Source organism: Chlamydotis macqueenii, chromosome 11 (genome assembly GCF_036417535.1).
Source record: "Chlamydotis macqueenii isolate bChlMac1 chromosome 11, bChlMac1.mat, whole genome shotgun sequence".
Taxonomy (NCBI): Eukaryota; Metazoa; Chordata; class Aves; order Otidiformes; family Otididae; genus Chlamydotis; species Chlamydotis macqueenii.
This window is the reverse complement of record NC_141566.1, coordinates 15288522-15308752: the sequence shown is the minus strand read 5'-3', so window position 1 is coordinate 15308752 and position 20231 is coordinate 15288522. Positions and strand designations below refer to the sequence as shown.

At 43.4% G+C, this 20231-nt stretch overlaps 1 protein-coding gene across 1 annotated transcript in view; it reads right to left on the bottom strand.

The window, feature by feature from the left end:
* Positions 1-20001, bottom strand: part of ADGRG4 (adhesion G protein-coupled receptor G4) — a 30914-nt gene extending 10913 nt beyond the window's left edge. The window contains exons 1-14 of the mRNA XM_086756596.1: positions 19911-20001; positions 15673-16290; positions 9755-9838; positions 9243-9337; positions 8863-8915; positions 7707-7746; positions 7154-7179; positions 6558-6706; positions 5486-5618; positions 4873-4991; positions 3594-3804; positions 1255-1420; positions 994-1143; positions 50-172 (exon numbers count right to left, since the gene is read on the bottom strand). Coding sequence (XP_086612722.1) covers positions 50-172; positions 994-1143; positions 1255-1420; positions 3594-3804; positions 4873-4991; positions 5486-5618; positions 6558-6706; positions 7154-7179; positions 7707-7746; positions 8863-8915; positions 9243-9337; positions 9755-9838; positions 15673-16290; positions 19911-20001 — 2058 coding nt within the window. The remainder of the gene's footprint in view (positions 1-49; positions 173-993; positions 1144-1254; positions 1421-3593; positions 3805-4872; positions 4992-5485; positions 5619-6557; positions 6707-7153; positions 7180-7706; positions 7747-8862; positions 8916-9242; positions 9338-9754; positions 9839-15672; positions 16291-19910) is intronic.
* Between the last annotated feature and the right edge of the window lie 230 nt (positions 20002-20231).

Genomic DNA, 20231 nt, shown 5'->3' with positions numbered 1-20231 from the left:
GAAATAGGGTCTACTTCAACAACTCTCTCAGAAAATGAACACATCCTACCGTATTTTGGTCTATGTGCTGAAGAGTAATAGTCACAGGCTCATTCAGATTCTGAATGGATGAGTTTTCAATGCTGGCACTCACAACATAGGTATTCAACCTCGCCTTCGTTAAACTGTCATCCTGCAGTGGAAAAATACACTGATGCAAAAAAAAAAAAAAAAATCCAGCTCTTCCCTGCTTCTATTTTTTTAAACTGTAGTTCTTGGAAATGGTGATCAGCTAAATGCCATGGGATGCCTGATGTAATTTAGCTGCTTGCTACTTCATTAGAAAATGTAGTTAGTTGCAAATTCAGAAACAGTCTCCACATCAGCTGAAGCAGAACAGAGTTGCAGGCGCATCAGCTGGATTGAGAAAGCTGTATCATCGTTTCAGTATATCAAAACATCCAGTTGTGCATCATTAAGCTCATTAGACAGTAGACACAATTGTGAATGCTTCTTCTGTCTCAAAAGCACTGCTCAGTGCATTGTATGTTCCATCATATCAAAAGAAATGTCTCCTTTTTAATTCCACTCACCCACCTCCTCTGAGTTAAGAAAACAGAGCAAATACTAGAGTTGTCCTAAATGTTGCAAATCAGTGCTGCTATTATGTTAATGGACAAAAAAATCTTGAAATTATTTTCATGGTATTTGACAGGTACTATGCATGTTCCTTAAGCAAGAGCTTACTATCAGAGAAAGATTAGGGTTTGTTCTTTGAAGAGCAGTATTGGAATAACATCATCTACAGAAAATGAACAAAAAGTCTTAGGTCTACAGACACACCTCAGAGCATCATTGCTACAGAGGTTTTGCTGCGTTTTCCCAGCACATTTCTTAGTGCTGATGCTAAACGTGCCCAGAACGGATGACTCTATTGGGATTTTTCTTTTGTACACACTAAGAGCAGCTGAACCGATTACTCCCACGTTAGCGTTTGTTAGGAGTCATAGTTACCGCAAAGAGTGAAGTAGTGCCAAAAAACTTAAACTGGATCTTCGAATGCTTGTCTGGGTCAGAGTGCTCGATCCCTAGGAATTTCTTCAGTGATTTTGGCAAAAACATTGAGGCCAAGGCCTTTTTGAAAGGGTTTTCTTGAACATTGATCTGCAGGAGAGAGAGGACATGCCTGCCTCAGGTTAAATACACAACGGTACAAAACAGCAGCAGGATTGTCTGGTTTAGTCAGTGGTCCCTGAGGTGATACTGTGCTCTCACCTTGAGATCCACTCCTCTGTTGTAGGAGGTAACACCAAACGCCAATCCTCCAAATATGCTGGGATCTGGACGCGTCACCACCAAAGCCAAGGAAGTGGTTACAACTGACATATTTCTTTCTGTGTAAGACATCTTATAGCCAATCTCCTCAGTTGCCTCCAGGATACTTTACCAAGAGCAAGAGCAAGAAAAGAAATATATATACATATCTTGAAATGTTCTCCTGGCTCCATAATACGCAGTCAAGAAACAATCAGCTGAAAACTGCTCTGATTTATGATCACAAGGAGCAACCACTAGAGCAAAATTAGTCTGTTGTGGAGTAGATGGCATTTTGTCTGGTACAGGTTCAGGTGACAGCAAGAATGTTTGAGTAAGCCAAAACTCTGTCAGGTGGAAGATGCCGTCCTCCCACTTTAAAGACAGATCAGCTTGCTCAGGGTCTTGTCCAGTAAAGCTCTGAATATCTCTGAGGATGGAGATTTCACAGGCTTTCTAGGTCCTACTCTCAGTGGGTTTTTTTTCTAAGTAGAAAGAAGAAGCTAGAATCTAAAGGAAGCAACAATTAGGGTTGTTTAATGCTCACGAGTATTAAGAGTCAGAGAAAGCTCCACATCTTGTCTGGCCTCCCTTAAGGCTATTCAGCAGTATGCAAGAAGGAATGATACTCTATTGAAAATGTGCAAGACAGCTGGCCCTGACAGACTAAAGGAAAACCTTCCTGTCCTTCTTTGGTCTGGTGTTATCTTCATGCATCGTTGGTCCCAGACACACAAGGACCCCCATGGGATCTTTTCAGCCACAGTTGCCCTAGAACTGCAAAGTCTGGAGTTCAACTTCCTCAAAATATCTGGGATCCAAAATTTCTACTGAGGCCTGAAAGAAAGAGCATAATAGCTCTTGTGAGGATGTCATGCTAGCACTTTTCGGTTATCATCACAGTGGTTGTGCTCTTTTGAGGTCTGATTTATGGAAAAATTAAAATACCTAACATTCTCCTGTCCACAAAAATTGTAAAGACATTGTTATTACTTGTACATACCAACTCTATCTCCATTAAGTATCAGGAATCCAGGGCCTATTAGAATATCATCTTTGTCCTGAAAACCTTACATTTCATGGGAGAAGAATCTGAAGTAATGGATATTTCACTTAAAAAACCCCACAACCTAATTTGAGAAGGCAGAGGTGTTGAGTGCTGGCAGCTATCATAGCCCCCACTCCAGACGCTGCACCGCAGTAGACTTTGAAGAGAGAGCATACAGCCAAAAGGATCACGATGCTACTCAATGCTTTATCTCCAGCAGATTTTCTAAGCTATTTTTGGCTGCTCCTCCTTGCAGACTCCTGGGTTTGAAAAGGCAATGCATAGATGTCCACTACAAACAACTGGGCTGTTGTGTAGTCTGTGCTCCACCTGGAACTTAAGTGGAAAGTTCATTTTTCTTGCTTTTAATACTTCTTATTTTAATATTTTTTATGAAAATATTGTTTTACATTAAGTGAAACAGAAAATTGCAGATACATACAGTCTTTAAAATGAGAGATGCAGAATGACCTTTTAATGTGATGAATACCGCATCTCTTACACTGTTGGTTAGCGTTGAATTGGTCAGTGCAAAGTAGAATACTCTTTCCTATTTGGAGCTGCAGGCTGTGCAGTGAGAAGTGGGTAAGCTCTCTTGCCCAAATCAGAAAAGGGTAAACTCTCTGTACTTGCATTTGGTTTTGTAAAGGCTGGCAGTAGTTTTCTGAACAGTGCTCTGCTCAGCAGCAGAAGCCAGACATTTCAAAACCAGGTAGTTGAGTTACCTTTCAGATCTCAAAGAAGAGAGATGCTTTTAAAGTTATCTAGTAACCTCAATTTTAGCATGTGTGAGAACCACATAATGGACGCAGGATCCTAAATGTAGATTTTGAAGTCCAACATTGAATAGCTATGTTTGAAAAGTCTTTATCAGGACAGGTACAGCACTCCAGCCTGGTGTGCTGGTGGAACAGATACGTGTCACCAGGCTGACCTGCCCACAGACCTCACTGCTGAGCTGTAAAGATCACCTCTGAGATGAGATGGCAGCTAGGCAGCCCCCCCAATTGCCTCCAGGCAGAGATGCCCATAGAGAACAACTCTGTGATGGCGACTTCTGCAGACATGGTTCTGGTAGAAGCACCTTTGACAACACAATAACCAATTTCTACTGCTCAGAACCACAAACATGTTTAACATCCAAGTACAGAAATTGCTAACTTTTGTGGTGATATTTTGATAGACTGCATTAATTACTCCATGGTGCCATTTTAGCTTAGGAAGCCACTTCTGGGAAAGCTATCTTACTTACCTATTGGTCATTTTTCTAACATTCTGATCTTCTGTTTCTTGCAGCAAAATATAGTTCAGTATAGACAATGTAGCCTCTGCAAGCATCATGCTCATATCTGCAAGCCTTACAATATCAGAAATTTTACTTGCAATTATTTTTAACTCTTCCATGTGCAGTGTTGCATCTGGCAATAGGTATAAAATATGCTGTACAACATCTTGTGCATTCTCTGAAAAAAAAAAGAAAGTACGGATGATTTTTGTGGCATAGCTACGTGTCTAGCTATCTAGGTACATCTCTCTATGTTAAAGCAAGGAGTTAGTCTGCTTCCTCTCTCTTTCCATAATTCTTCTGGTCTATTATAAATTTATTGCCAAAGAATAAGTTAATAAGCCCTCAACATGTCAATGAAACTGGCAAAAACTTGAAAGCAATATCTGGATATCTCAGGTTGTATTTTAAAGGAGGAAAATAACGTACTTTACACAGGAATATTATTGCCTGCTTTTGGATTATAAAGATTACCTGTAAATAATATTCAGTTTTAACTTTCCTTGCATTTACAAGCATTTGTGCATTCAAAATTACATAAGATCCACCCCTCTCCCCAAATGCTGCTTAACTGGTACAGCAGCAAAAGCAAATGCTGAATGGTATAGTTTGAAAAGTTGTATTTGCCATTCATCATCTCATCATCCTTCTATGATTTTTTTTTATAGAAGCAGAGTTTTACACTCTGGGAATCAGACAGACTGAATGCAACTGCAGATATTTTTCAATGGTCTGTTATTTGATGCCACTGCTGAGTAGGTGGATAATCTGTGATATTGTTTTTGTTCACCATTCAAACAACTTGCACTGTTTGGCATAGCTTTAAAAAGGATATAATTGGGTGGTAACAGTCACCTTATAGCTTACCTGAATTACAGCACAAACTTTTCAGTTCCATACATTTGTGCTTCTTTGTATGACATCTATAGAACATGAACTATGAACTGTTTTGATGTGGTAATAGAGAAAGTGTAGACAGGCAAAACCTGTCACGTTGTTCATTGGTTATTTATTTCATTCTAAATCTAAGTGCAGGGTTTGAGACAAGTCTTCAAAGTGATAGCTAAAGAATATTGAAGCACCTGCAAAATTCATCTACATTAAAACACTTAAAGATTACTAGGTGAGTAGGATGCACGTAAAACAACCTTATTGCTTCTGTTCTTCAAATGTCCAACATAAGCATTATCTGAGTATAACTATTTTTACCTTGATTCGTGTGTCACTGAAGTATCTGGTGGCTTACCTTCTGTTATTGTTATATCATGGAGGTCTAAAATGTTATTTGGAAGTTCGTCCAGTAGTTTACATTCAGTCATATCTGGTTTCTTCCAGAAAGCTTGCTCAAGTTCAATATTGATTGCACTGAAAAATAGAAACAGTGTATATTGTTACAAGAAGAATTATATAATAACTAGTGTTCCTCCTATTTCCCATTTAAGTAGCTAATAATGTAATTAATTAGCCCAATTTTGAAAACTGACTTGCAAGTCAGATCTCACTTAGCACTCTTTTAGCAGACTGGGAGCAGAGCCGCATGCCAGAGCAATTTGAAATGCATGTGGAAGTATTGGAGGGCAGAGGGCCATGAATGGATGGCACAAAATGCTGCAGTGCATCTGTTTCCCCTCCCTGCTCAAGCAGAAAGTCAGCTTCCTGCTGTGCTGGCTTGCACTGGCTGCAGGTGATGGAAATGATGCAATATTCCCTTTTCCTGCAGCCCGTGCTGGACTGGCCCTGGACACTATGCGTCTTTCTGGGCATGACCCTGCTGTGTGCCAGGACAGACTACTGTCTGGGTTCCCATCACACTCCTGTTTCCTGTGCAAGAACCAAACTGGGATGATCTCATCACTCACCAACACCTTTGAGCAGACTGCAGAGGATTTTTCCTGCAGCTGACCTCTGCTTTGGTAGCTGGACTTGTCCGTGGCCAGGAATAATTCCCCTTGTAGGCTGTGTGTGAAAAGCTTTCTGGACAATCCATTAGTGCTGAGGAAGAAATACAAAAAAGAAAAAAAAGCTCTTTAAAAAGATTTAATAGTAAAAAAGAAGACCTCCCTGACACCCAGGGACCCAGGGACCTCCTTTCCTGATGGGACTGAGCTGTCATTTTCAGATTGGACAGGAGTATTTTACAAGGTTATTGGCCACCAGAACACATTTTGTTTAAATATTTCACCTGTTCTTCTACAACCTTTTTCTCTTTTGTTTGACAAGGTCAGTTCTCAGGTCAAGTGTCAGTTTCCCAGCATCACAACCCGTATCTAATGACAGTACATCCCGCAGCCTTCTCTAATCTAGCTGAAGGTGCTTTCACGCTGCCCCTCATTATCCCATCAATGTCTTTCCTCCAGGCTTGTAGTTTTATTGTCTGCAGCTGATCTTTTATACATCTCTGGTATAAAATGTGGTTTTGAATTTCAGGTACAGTCTGTTTGCTCTTATCTCCAGCTTATTGCTGTATTTTAAGGAGCAACTGAGATTGTAACCAAACCAACAAAGAGATTATTTGCCATTTGAGGCTTGATCCAATATGCACTGGCATAGAGCAAATGTCAGCAATGGGTTTGGTTTCGGTGTTTGGCTCCAGTCTCCCTCAATAGCCAGGCTCTGGGGCACGGGCTGTCAGCAGGGGCTCCTGGACTGGCAGCTGCATCATCCTGACCTTCCCTTCACTGCAAAGGTGCCCAGACCTGCCTTGCCACCAGCATCCCAGTTTTAGCTTACCGCTGTTTGTCTAGAACTTAAGTTTTTGATCTTGCTGTCATTGCATGATGTTCTACAGCTTGTGCATTGGATGCGGTCAGTCTGGCTACTTGCAGGGATGTTTCCTAGCCCTAACCTCTCCACAAAGTTTCAAGTAGATAAAACACTTGTAGCCAGAATTACAAAGCATGGCATGTCAATGAGGTTTTAGTGAAGTATTACCTATTGGCTTGACAGCCACCTCTTCAGGTTTCACATGTAAGGATAACGGTCCCTCTGTGTAAGTGTCATTCAACAAGTGTTTGATCTTGAGACTCAGCACTTCTTGCGTTTCAGGTGATGCAGCCTTTATAATGGCCTTACAGATGTAGCTACAGATATAATACACAAACAAGGTTACCGTATTAGTAACATTTTACAATTCTAAATGGCTAGAAAATTCAGGAGTAACTCAGAAAACTGTATTGAATTGGATAATTTATGTATGTATTTTATTCACCCTAAGTGCAGTCCTATGGCAAATGTCACCAAATACCACTTCTTACGCATGCTAGTACTTTATCACTGGAAATGCTTTCTAAAGTAGAAATTCTTGGGAGTACAGGTACAAGAATCTATTTATAGTTTCATGGTAAATACCTCAAAAGATTTCCTAATCACGTTATCTTGGCAAAGGAACATGAATTCTGTTTTAGATATCTAAAAGTTCCCCTGTTACCCTGAAACTAAAACAGCCGAGGAGGGGTGTAATTACTCCTCGCCCTAAAAATGAAATTGGTGTGAACTATGGAAACCCAGCTCATAACCATGGGTCTTACCTTTGTGACATCTGCTTTGCCTTCATCGTCAGTTCACATAGAAGGACACAAAAAGTTAGAAGCTGGTTAATGTGGATTTTAAGGAAAGCAAACAGTAGAAATAAAAATAAAATAGAGCCCATTGCTTTAAATGTTATTGGGAGCTGACTCTCTAGAGTGGGTTTGATTCACAGTGCTTCCAGAGGGGCATCAGGGTGAAACAGAACCTCTAGTGCATTGATGCTGCCTCATGCAGCCAGCAGAGCAGGTGTATGTGCGCGTATGTGTATGTATGTAATGCTATATGTAAGGCTGCTCAGTGAGTGTGCTCGCCAGAAGGCTATCGCAAAGCAGACTGCTTGCAGATAGTGCTGGGCACATCCAGCCTTCCTTTGTCTGCACAGAGACAGAGCCCAACTATTTACATGGGGTGCACCTACCAGGTCGAAGGTCAGTATTTAATAATTTCAATAAAACACAATAGTGTCAGTGTTTAGACCATGCAACTACCATATTCTCTATGCAGAGATAAGGAAAAGTAAGCTTTAAAATCAGAAAATAACAAATTACATACATGAGCCCTCTTGTAGACACTACTGCGTGCATAATTACCCCTGCAAGCAAAACAGAATAGAATAATTATTTCATAGTAACGTGTCCCATTCTGCTGTCACCGAAAAAAAAAAAAAATATCTTGCAACCACCATAAGACAGACCTTGCAGCAGAGAAGCTATCTTGAATTCAGCGTAGGTATATCTACATAAATTGCCAAGACCGGCTCCTGTAACTGATATGCACCCTGACAAAAATTGCTGCTTCCAGAATGGGACCCACCCTTTTTCTCTTATGATTTTCCAAATCAGATTCACCTCATGGAAACAGTGCAGTGTGTTACTGTATTGTCATTTTTAAAGCAAGGAGCAACTGTGAAAGTCAGAAGAGCTGGCAGGAAGTCCAAATATGCATAAAATGGTAAAACTCCATGTCTGTACAACTGATACTTTTATGAATTGCTAAATGTCCCTCTCAGGCACTCACAGTTTGGATATGAATACAGCTGGATTGGGCTGGAAGGTATGAAACAGGAGTTTTGTGCAAAAAACCCCATTGTTTCTGAGCAGGGTTTTGGAACTGTAATATCCTTTCATTAGACACTGCCGTGCAAGAGCCAGTGTGTACCTGCTTCCACAAACCAGACAGCCCTCAGGGGACTGTGACCCTCACTCTGCAGATGGATGTGACCCCTAAACTCTTTCGCAGTCACACGCAATCGCTAAAACAGGGCTTCCGCAGTACTAATGTGAGTGAACCCTGCAGGAACCTGCTCTGCCCTACTTTCCATCTCCTGTAAGTACCAATTTCTGTCCTTTTTGTATTGCCAGGATAGCATATCAGTACCTCAGCCCACCTGACTCATTGCTCACGCACTGCAGAGGCAGCAAAGGTTTCAGCTTCATCATGAGCCAATATACACGGCCAAAGATGAGGCCTCAGTTTGGCAGCAGCTACTTGCCTTGCATTAGGCAGGATATATATATTTTCAGGTGAAATGAGCCCAGTAAACAAAATGTGAGTGTTCCACATGATCACAGTTGTACCAATCTGAGGGTTTGGTTTACACCCTTGTCACCAGACTGGTCAGTTGTGAAATGAGTATTTGGAACCTGACTGCAATTTCGCTCAAACGACAGAGGGTCAAGGTGACACCACTATACAGCCAGAGGCTTACCTGATTTTAAAGTTTGTCACAACAAATTCTTCTCCAGTAAATATGATATTAAACTGGAAATAAAACAATAACAATTTTATTAATTTGATTTATAAATACTTTATCTAGACCTGCTTATAAATATAGAATTGTTGTCAAACTTCTAAATCCTGATGAAAATGGCTAAACATTTTTGCAAAATGTCAACACTTTTCCCTTCCTTCTGAATTTAATTTTATCCTGTTAAAAATACATTGGATAACATGATTCTGAAACGCCACAATATTGTTACATGACTACTCATTTCTGTGTTGTCCCGTAAGCTTGCATTCTGTACCAGCTGTCCTCATCATCTGATACTTGCTAGAAATACATGAGAATGAAAAAAGAAAGCTGCTCACCCAGTTTTCAAGAAGCTTCCTTGCATCATAGTAATCGGGAGCTCTCTCAGTTTCGTAGAAAAGAGAGAAGTTCATGTCAACGTTAAAGAAGCTGACTGTAAGAAGAGAACACAAGTGAGATGCATCCTCTAGTTTGCACAGAAGGGTGCCTGCACCCCTTCCCATCTCGTGACCCCTCTGTTCAACCGTGATTGTGTTTCCCATTCCCATGGTCACTGAGGCCTTTGGGAAATCCCACACTCCAAGTGTCCAAGTCTAGATTACTGCTGCATTGCTAGAAATTTGATGAAAGAGCCTAAGGGCCCAAAAACAGGGTCAAGGTGCACCAACTTGACTTTCACTGCCTGCTAAGAATGCATAGGAAGAGACAGGAGGATCTGCTGGCATAGAGTGTCTTCCTAAGGAGCAGTAGCTGAAACATGTGACTGAGTGTTAAATTGTCACGTGTGTGGTGTCAGTCAGTGTCAGTGATGATCATGTCAGCACTTAAAACAGCCTCGTTGAGCACTTACGTGGAGTGGTACCATTGGCAGTACTGGTCGGAGGTGACGGGGGCAGCGTGGGAGCCCTTGTTGACGATGCTTCACTCGAGCCTGCTGAAAAGAACATCAAAAGGCCTAAGAATCCACGGTGGCAAAAATGTAAGGAAGAGCATAGTCCAGGAGAGGGAGAGACACGAGTCCTTCAGCAAAGGTCATCGTAACAAAGAGCTGCTGTTGTCCCACAGACCTCTGCAGGGTGAAGGCAAAAGGGGAAAATACACCTGGGGTTTTTTTATTTCTCCAGAGCTAACTATAGTGTAACAAGGGAGGAAACAGGACTTGCAGAGTTTAGATCACAAAGACGACCAGAATTTATGCAACATTATCTTTTTTCTCTGCTTCTGTTGAAAAGCAGTTATCTCTCTGTTCCCTTCTTGTCCGTGTAACCTGTGCCAGTCTTCAGGAAAAGGCTTTTGTCAAACACCAAATGCTAAGGGGTTAACGTGCAGCGATGAATGCGAGATGAACATTGCTATCCATGGTCTCTGATTTAATTATAACCTGGCATAAGGATTCCCATTATAAGTGCCGGCCATCCTGCCTGTTGTTTTTGAAGTAAAGAATTCTGAGAATTTGTTTGTAGCTAATTTCCCTTGAAGTGACTCACCTTGTCAAACCAGATCGGATTTTTGCATTTCACATGCAATCTGCCACATCACCAGGCAGACAGGGACAAAATGGGTGATGCTTGTCACATGTACTGCAGCAAATTGCAATGAACCCAATCACCGTATAACATTACCCGCCTTGCTGGTGAAAGAAAAGCAGGATCACAACATTTTGCTCTAGAAGTACTGTTTCCTTGCTATGCTGCTAATTTGTGCTTTTTCTTCTCTCACATGACTGTCAGAGACTTGACATTTTAGCTCTGACTAAGAGAAATAAACATATAATGTGAATACAAAGCCAAACGTCTATGAATAAGGAGTGTAGTGGGAAATAAGCAGGATAAGGCCATGCTTCATAGAACATTGTTTTCCCACTGTAGTTCAAGGTAAGAAGAATCACCCGTGCTTAAAATATAACAGCCCATCTCTGACTCATTCAAATCAATGGCAACGCATCCACGGACTGTAACAGAAACGTGGTCTGTTAACAACTTGAAGCCTCCTATTTTTGTCCTAAATCCCTTCAAATTGTTTTGTGAAGTTGAAAGGACAGCTGAAGTCAAAAGCCCCTTCTGAACAGGCACACTCCAGTATATGAGCTTCTCCTTCCAGGACGAACAAGCAATTTTACGCTTGGCATTAAGCCACAGGCTGTGCACTCAGCACAAAGTCAAACCAGAGCCATTTCTGAGTTCCAATGTCTTGAACCAGTAAGAGGACAAAGAAACTATTGGAAGTCCAGTACTGATTTGTCTCTCCAAGGCTGGGTCTCGCAGACTAAGCTCAGACCATTTGGTCTTCAGCTCAGACCTTCAGCCTCCAAACAGTCCTCAGAGGTGCCAGTCTGTGTTTTGGTGTCACCTCGTGATCTAGGAAACAGCGGTTTCAGCCCCAGTACTGCCATCAGCAGAGGCAGCACGCTCAGAGCTGGCGGAGAGCTGAGCCACGCGGCTCCTCCGCACCTGGAGGCAGAAGGATGGAGAGCAGGAAAATTCATGGACTGTTCCAAAGATCAATCAAACCATCCAGCAACCTGCTTTTGCAGAGCAGTACTCCTTGTTGCACAGTCCCTGCTGCTCCCAGGGTGTACAGAAAGCTGTAAAAACAGCAAACCTACTTTTCCCATGATGCTTGATGAACCTTAGATTTCCATTTGGACATCTCTCCTCTTTAGTCAGGCCTTTTGCTTCTGAGATAGTACTAAACTGTTGGGGAAAAAAAAGAGGACAAATTTACTCTGCTTTACTCTTCCACTAAAACACCAGCAAGTCCAGGAGCAAGCTGCCATTTCAAATCCGTTGCCTGCAGTAGGTCAGAGGCATGACCTGACATAATGGGCATTTGCTGATTCTTTATTTGGAAAAGATCCACAGGCTTAGATCATCTAGCTGCAAGACAGACCTAGATATTCAATACACAGCCCTCCTGCCAGGAGCCACTAACACTGCTTGACATACACATGAATATGCAGAAAACAAGAAGCCAGAAATATCTACTGAATTAAAAGTAAAACCCTAGAGACAAAGCAAAACAACTCCTCTAAAGAAAAACAGAGTTCCTGACCCCCAGCACTGCGGAGAGGCAGATATTCCAGCACACCAGTGACTTTAGTCCCACAGTTTAAACTTGTAGTGGAAACCTGTATGCCTTCCTGTGGCATGAAGCCGCAGAAATGGGTTTGCTGAGCCCCAGTGTGATGCTACAAATAATTAGTCTCTGTTTTCAAGCTGACAGAAAACAAGTGGCTTGTTAGAAACTTTTTTTAAGAACTGCTGTCATATAGGAAGCGTGACGAGAATGCAAAAGGCATGCCCTATCACTGGAATAAATTCCTTTTTTCTTTCCTTACAGAAATACAGACTTGCTATTAGGCTGTGATTTATGAAGCCATAAGCCAAACTATTTGTACACGGAGGGTTTAACTTGTCCTCCTCGCTGTTACAGTGCTGCAGATCCTCTCCAGATCAGGGGAATCTGCATTCAGCGGGGTGATGACAGGCTCCACTCTGCTCCTGTTGTTACCAGCATCATGTTTCAAAACCATTGCCTCAGGGGTGATGTATGATATCACCCAGTGTCAGGCAGGATGAATCAGAAAAATCTGCTAGGGAAAAAAAATAAATAATAGAGAAATGGCCAAACAAAACCCAAACCCATTCTAATGAGGAATGTAACTCACACTGCCGTTGTCATCACCTGACAAATAAAGCATAATTACAACTTCACAGATTCTAATTTATTTCTTTCTCTTTCACTTTCTCATTATCACCTGAAGAAAAAAAAATCAGTGTATTCTCACATGTCAAGGATCATTACCAGCAGGCAGGTGTGGGACCAGCCACCTGCATCCTGTAACTTCATTTGCTTTAATTAACATGCATGTAATTCCATTCATGAAACGAGGGCTAAGGAGAGATGACAGATGAGACCTGAACTAGAAAAAATACTGTACCACTGATGTTTTTAAAGTCCTAGTCATGGATTTTAATTTGATCATTTATTAAATTGTTTATTTGACATCCTGTAAATATCCATAGCTGCCAGTAGAAGAGCAGCAAAAATTAGATCAACCAATAAGAGAACTGTAATAAATATACATTTTATATTATTAGCAGTAATTTTCACATATTGTATATTCATCCCTCTCCCAGATTATTTAAAATTAAGGAGAAAATCAGAAATCAGTGTGTGGGTGAGGTAGGGGGAGGAAGAGATGAAGACTGTGAGTCAGTGAGAGGATGAGAACACGCACTTCTACTTCTACACTTTTAGCAAAGGCCAGCTGAGCTGGAAATGTAAAGGATCATCTTCAAGAACTCTGGGGGAAAAAAAGCAAAGGCAGAACAATAAGTTTACTCCTGCTCTCAAGCAAAGCCAGTGAAATTGCTATGATAATTATATCACTTACAAAAGGTGAACACACCTTCTTACGGCTGCTTGCTGCTACATTCGTATGAGAAGTTTCACTCACCTCGCCTAAATGAACCCTGGCTTTCCAAAATTATTGCAGGATTTCCAAAACAAAGGTTGCCCATCTTCCCAGCACAACTGCATAAGCTGTTTACTGTCACGGTAAACCAAGCCCTACAAACTAAAACCATGCCCAGGCCTATAAACAACGTGTATAAACTTGAGAAGGGAACCTTGCAGCTAGTAATTGTCACAGAGCCTAGGTAACGATTTGAGTCATGGCATCAGCAGTGAAATGGCACTTCCCTGCGACATTTTGTTACGTAGCAACACTTTGGCACAACAATTTCTTATACGCATGCTCCAGCTGTTCTCCGGTAGACTCAATGTGTATGAGCCCATATGGACAATCCATACAAACCACAGCCAAGTGCAGCTTCCCCTGCCTGACGGACGGGACATAGATCTCGGTACGTATTTACACCACTCACTGTTATTCCTACCTAACGTATCGTCAGCATGTCTCTGTGCAACAGCTAGCTCATGAATTTCAGTTAATTAAAGTAAGGAGAAGATTTATAGTGGAAGCAAAGGTCTTGCCAAGATCTGACACATGACAGATTCTCAAACACGATTAAATTTTATGAACATCTCTATATCTAGGACATCACAGCAGTCATCTTAGTTACTGCTCTTGGGAACAAGTCAGACTGCAGTAACCCTTCTCCCAGTGTGGAACGCAGTGTGAATCCAGCAGTAAGTGGCACCATAGGCAAGAGTCACCCGGGTGCCTGTTAGTGTAGTTCATTACCTGTGAGACATGCTGCTGTTTCTCCTTGCTGAGAACCTTTGAAAATTTGGACCAACATATTCCAGACTGAATGTCCAATTCAGGCTGCACTGGAGAATCCTAACTAGAGGAAATATCTTGGTTCTTGGGGACTGCTTTAGAGGAAAAAAGTGTTTTGACCATTGAAAGCGCCTCTCTAATGTGCTTTATCTCACTAAAAAAGCTGCTTAAATTCATCCAAGTTATTGTTTTTGAAAAACCAAAGTCCAGGAACGGGGAGCAGAGCCTTTGATTTTAGGTGAAAACTTTTTGTCAGCAAACATGACTAAGCTCCTCACAACTCCACGCCAAGCCAAGCACACACCTTTCCCACAGACTGAATGGGCCCAAAGGCAAAGGTGTTAATTGGAAAAGGGAAACTGAGCCTTCCTTCTCTCCTCATCATCTGATCATGTTCCTCCTCCTAGTCAAGGACATGAGTGAGGAAATAGCCCAGGCAGTGAAGGAAGAGGACTGCCTGGATAAAGGCAGTGGGGCAGGGAGCCAAGAGACAGATGGGGAGGTTGTAATTTACAGCGACTGTTATTAGTGCCTGCACTCTTTGTTGCAGAGCATAGGGGAGTGCAATGAGGAGGGTGGGGGAAATCCCTCTGAGCACAGGTTTTAGCAGCTGTCAGTGATTTCCTGATGCTCTTCTCATTGCCTCGGGCCCCTGTTCGATGAAACCTGGAGCAGGGGATGGGAAAGTGCAGTGGGAACTGTGGGTGCTGCACTTGACATGATGTCTGATGAGATACTCCTTGGCTTCTCAAACTGGACATCAAAAATGACCAGTTACTTCTGACTGTGCCTCTGCTCTCCTTGCGAAGCCATCAGCTTACAGAGAATTAGTAAAGATGCATTCATTATTATTGTGGAGCACCTAAATATCGTGGCATGTCATTAGATTTATGTAAATGAGTCAGTCAATCAGTCAATTAGTCAATCTCAGTCCTCTGATTTAATACTGTGTAGTACACACAGACATCAGGATCGAATGATAAGATAACACAAAACACTGCTAAAGAGTGCTTTTCAATGAAGCAACATCCATCTAGGGCACACAACAGACAGGAATCTTGCAGAAAAGTGATTACCATCATCTAACTAATGATGGTAGTTTAATTTTGTTAAACATATTGGAAGACAATTTCTGTGTCCAGCCTACCTCGCTCAGTGCCAGGCCAGCTGAGTAGCAGGTTGGTGCCCCAGCAGAAGGATGAACTATTAGAAGGTTCATCTAAAAGATGCCACCTGCCAGCAGTCTCCAGGGATTTTGGTGGCAGAGCCTGCCCCTGCCAGCGTTCCCTCATCCACAATCTCTGTGTCTGCTTCAAGAAGAGCCTGTGTGGAGCGAGTAGGCAACGTAATGTGCATGGCTATAGCCCTGTGCTCTCCTAATCTCAATCACAGCACCAGTGACCGGGAGGCTATTAGACAATCCCTGTTGTTGTCCTGAGCAGTGGAGGGTTCCCTACTCTCTGTGTGCGATCCCCAGCAACACACAAGCCCCAAGAAGAGAAAATGTGGCAGAGACTCACCACAGCGCAGGTGACGGTCCGCAACGGGAAGGATGCTGCTGAAGTTCCAGTACTCTTCCTTCCAGCTGACAATATTGCCCATGGCGCAGTCCAGCAGCTCTTCCCGACCCATCGCTCGGTCCCACATTTGGAAGTAGTACAAGCTGCCAATGAAGCTGTTGCTTATCTGCACAATAAAGCCATCCTTTCTTTTGTGCAGGTGACCCAGCACCAGGCTACCGTTGGGTTTCAGGCACTCGGTGCTGCCAATGGTCTCAGTGTACAGGAGATTACCGTTACAGTAGACCTCCAGCAGTTGTTTCCTGGCGTCCCACGAGCAGCACACGCTATACCACACAAAAAGGGCCAGATCGATGTCAATGTCTCGTGTGGTGCCAAAAAGATACAGTCTCAGCTGCCTTTTTTCTCCAGAGAGTCCAAGCTCTATGTCATTTATGTCCATGGAGATGTTGTTAGTGTCGTAGGAAAATGCTGCCCAAGAGCTGACATTGGTGGTCCGGTTTAGATCAATGCACACTGTGAACTGACATAGCTGAGGGATGCTGTAGTTGATCAGAGACACATACTTATCACTCCTCCCCAGTAAATCCAGTCTTTCTCCATGCAGATAACGTGTTTCTGTAAGCAAACAGTATTAGGAAGAGGGGTAAAAAAGGTAAATAAAGTGTAATTTCCAAAGTAAATGCTGCAATATGACCTCATTCAGGTACTTCCCTGAATGATGATTTTTAAAATTAAGATTTTCTTCTATTTCTGGTTTCTGCTACCCCTGAAATTTAATTCTGACACCACCCACTCTACCAGTGAAGAGAACATGAGTTTAATTCTGCAAAGGAAAAGTTATAGTCCTCATGACGTGCCAAATAGAAATCAACGCAGAATTCAGGTCTGTCGTACACGTGATCCAGTATCAGTGCAAAGGTCTTGGTTCAGCACACTCCGGGAAAAGAGTTGTTTGCAGGTTTCACTCCCAGGTGACATATCACACCCCCAACCTTCATTTTTTAGGTTCAGTTTTCTGCTAAAAATAAAAATCATAAGGACTGTCCTTTTCTCAGGCTCTGGAGAATTTCTTTGGGCATCTTTTTTCTTCATTACTTTAAGTTATCCCATTATATGTTTACAACCTACGCCAAAGTCCCCTCCTCAGGCATGAACCTCCGTGAACCTGTACAGAGCCACGGAGCAGCACCGCCCCATAGGCACACAGGCACCGAAGGCAGGACCCAGTCTTTTCACCAACAAAGTGTTTCTGTAGGGGGTGAGGTGGCCCCACATGCACTGTCAGAGTGGTAAAATTTAAGCAGACTCAAATTGTAACCCAGGCCCCTCCTGCGCAGGTGATCTGCATCTTTAACTTAGAATCATAGAATCATAGAATCATAAAATGGCTTGGGTTGGAAGGGACCTTCAAAGGTCATCTAGTCCAACCCCCCTGCAAGGAGCAGGGACATCCCCAACCAGATCAGGTTGCTCAGAGCCTCATCCAGCCTGGCCTTGAACGTTTCCAGGGATGGGGCCTCCACCACCTTTCTGGGCAACCTGTGCCAGTGTTCTATAACTCTCCTTGTAAAAAATTTTTTCCTAATTTCCAATCTAAATCTACCCCCCTCTATTTTAAAACCATTACCTCTCGTCCTATTGCAACAGGCCCTACTAAACAGCCTTTCCCCATCTTTCTTGTAGGCCCCCTTGAGGTACTGGAAGACCGCTATCAGGTCTCCCCAGAGCCTTCTCTTCTCCAGGCTGAACAGCCCCAGCTCTCTCAGCCTGTCCTCATAAGAGAGGTGCTCCAGCCCTTTTATCATCTTCGTGGCCCTCCTCTGGACCTTCTCCAACCGGTCCATGTCCTTCTTGTGTTGGGGGCTCCAGAACTGGACACAGTACTCCAGGTGGGGTCTCACCAGGGCAGAGTAGAGGGGGAGAATCACCTCCCTCGACCTGCTGGCCACACTCCTCTTAATGCGGCCCAGGATGCATTCTGGGCCGCAAGGGTGCATTGCCTGCTCATGTTGAGCTTCTCGTCCACCAGCACTCCCAAGTCCTTCTCCTCAGGGCTCTCAATCCATTCCCCGCCCAGCCTGTATTTGTGCCTGGGATTGCCATGACCCAGGTGCAGGACCTTGCACTTGGCCTGGTTGAACTTCATGAGATTGGCACGGGCCCACCTCTCCAGCCTGTCAAGGTCCCTCTGGATGGCATCCCTCCCTTCCAGCGTGTCGACGGCACCACACAGCTTGGTGTCATTGGCGAACTTGCTGAGGGTGCACTCTATCCCACTGTCCATGTCGCCGACAAAGATGTTGAACAGGGCCGGGCCCAGCACGGACCCCTGAGGGACGCCACTCTCTGTAACTTGCCGTTACACTCGTGTTTCCATGTGCTTCAGTAATTAAGAATATATTTATTCTAGATAAGAACTGCCATTATGTTGAGTCTTTTATAACTAGGTGCTGTTTTTACACCATTTTCCTCAAATGAATTAAAATTTTTCCAAAACCTGTTTGCCAGCCATGCAAATCAGGTATTTTAAATCCCTCAAGTCTAACCTGGCAATAAATCTCCAGTGACTATTTGCACTTTTAAAAAAGGTTATGCCCATGAGGGACTGCAAAAGTAGCTGGCACTTCTCATCTGCCTCACTTCTCCCCGTCTGCTTCACGCACTTCAAACTGGAGGCAAGTAGGAAAGACCCTCAGCAGGGTCTAATTCTCTGTAGGGGATCAGAAGTGGTGCATTGGTGTCCTACCAAAACCTTGTGCGCTCAAAGCATAAAGAGAATATTTCTGTGACACATAACAACACTCTGCTGTCTTTCGTGTCTGTCTCAGCTCTAAAATCAGCTCTACTGAGCACCTCAGTATGTTGTCGAGTGTGCACCACATCCTGGTCTAGCTTCCACCACTGCAACTCATCTGAGACAGTGGTTTGCACCCAAGGTAATTATTTTCCCCTTGAGTATGGAGGATTCAGAACAGCAGTATAACAGCAGTGTACCATCCATTTGGTGGAGGCCCTTGCGGTGGGATGGGAATTCAGCACTTCTCCGCTAACACACCAGCCTCTGCCTTAGTGGGAGCAAGCCCTTGCACATTAAATCACATGGCCAGTGCTGGGAATGCAGGGGAAGATCCGTGATGGAGCTTTAGGGAATGCAGAGAGGTGGGTGTAGCTACTCAATTGCAGCTACTCATTACAGCACAAGGAAGTGCAGCAGTCACCTTCAGCCATACTTTCCAGCAGCTGCTGGCCCCAAAAGGGTAAGAAGGAATCCCTGTGAGATGTACGACTGGGAGAACAGGCACCCATCCCGTGAGTGACCAGAGCACCAGTGTCTTATAGCAGATACATTAGGACCTTCTGGCCAAAGCTGTGAGAAAGTGGGTAAATTTGGCAAGACCTAGACACCAACTCAATCTTTTTATTATGGAGGCTTTACTGGGAAAGGGCTCACTTTTACTCAACTGCACTGTGTGCTGGAAGTGACCCCAGTGCAACAAGGTGCATTATAGAAGTGTGAATTATCTCTCCGTGCCCTGCATTGTTCTTGAGAAGTCATAGAAAGAAATACAAAAACCAACAAATTATTATTTTGCTGGGATTTACAGTGGAGCAAAAAGATGCTGAGTGTGTTCACAAAGCACAGCTTTCTGTGTTTGACTCAGGGCCTGAATTCGTACTGGGGAATTTAGTTCTGCCAGTAGCTTCGTGCTTTTCCCAGAACACCACGAAGTGAGTAAATGCACAGCTCTTATCTTACAGTGACTAAAGTAAAACTAGAAAAAAAACCATACAGAAATGCAAGAAGACACCCAGGAAGGAAACAAGTGAATAATGAAAAAACCAAGAGGCTTTTCACTTCCACATGTGGTGATGCAACCAAAACCTGACATTTTACTCCTTGCCGTATTTTTGTGTCTGTACTGACTCATCTGCAGCCCAGACTGAACCAGCACCCCAGGAGAGGATGTGCGTTGTGCCCAGGCTTGTAGGTCTGCAGGGATAGACACATGCTCAGGGACAGACAAGGACCCCAGCGCCAGTTGCAGTGAGAAGGGAGAGGTCCAGAGCAAAAACTGCTGCTGCGCTGGGGCAGAACAAGAGGAAAGGGGGCTCCTGTATAGATATACTGGTTGTGCAGAAACCAGGAAACCAGCAGATACGCCCTGGGCTGGGGGATTCTCAGAGCCCACTGGCAGCACCATCCCTATGGTTAATCCTGAGGGGAATTACTTTACCTGCCAGGAGGAAAAGACGAGCAGCAACCATCAGGATGCAAAGAGCCTTGTGAGAAGAGTGCTGTCCAGGGCCACGTGTGAACCTCTTCATTCTTTAGGCATGTTCTGAAAGAAAGTTGTTGGTGATCACCTGAGAAATTCAAACTGCTTCTGCGGCATTCACAGCACAGGAGCCCACAAGTCCTCGCTCCCCCGGCCTGAGCTGAGTCACTACATCAGCAGTGTCTGTAAAGGTCACAGCTCTGCAAACCCTCTGGTTTCTGCTGGTTTCTAAAAGAGATGAGGTTTACGCAATTACACTGTGCGTGTTTTGACCATCTG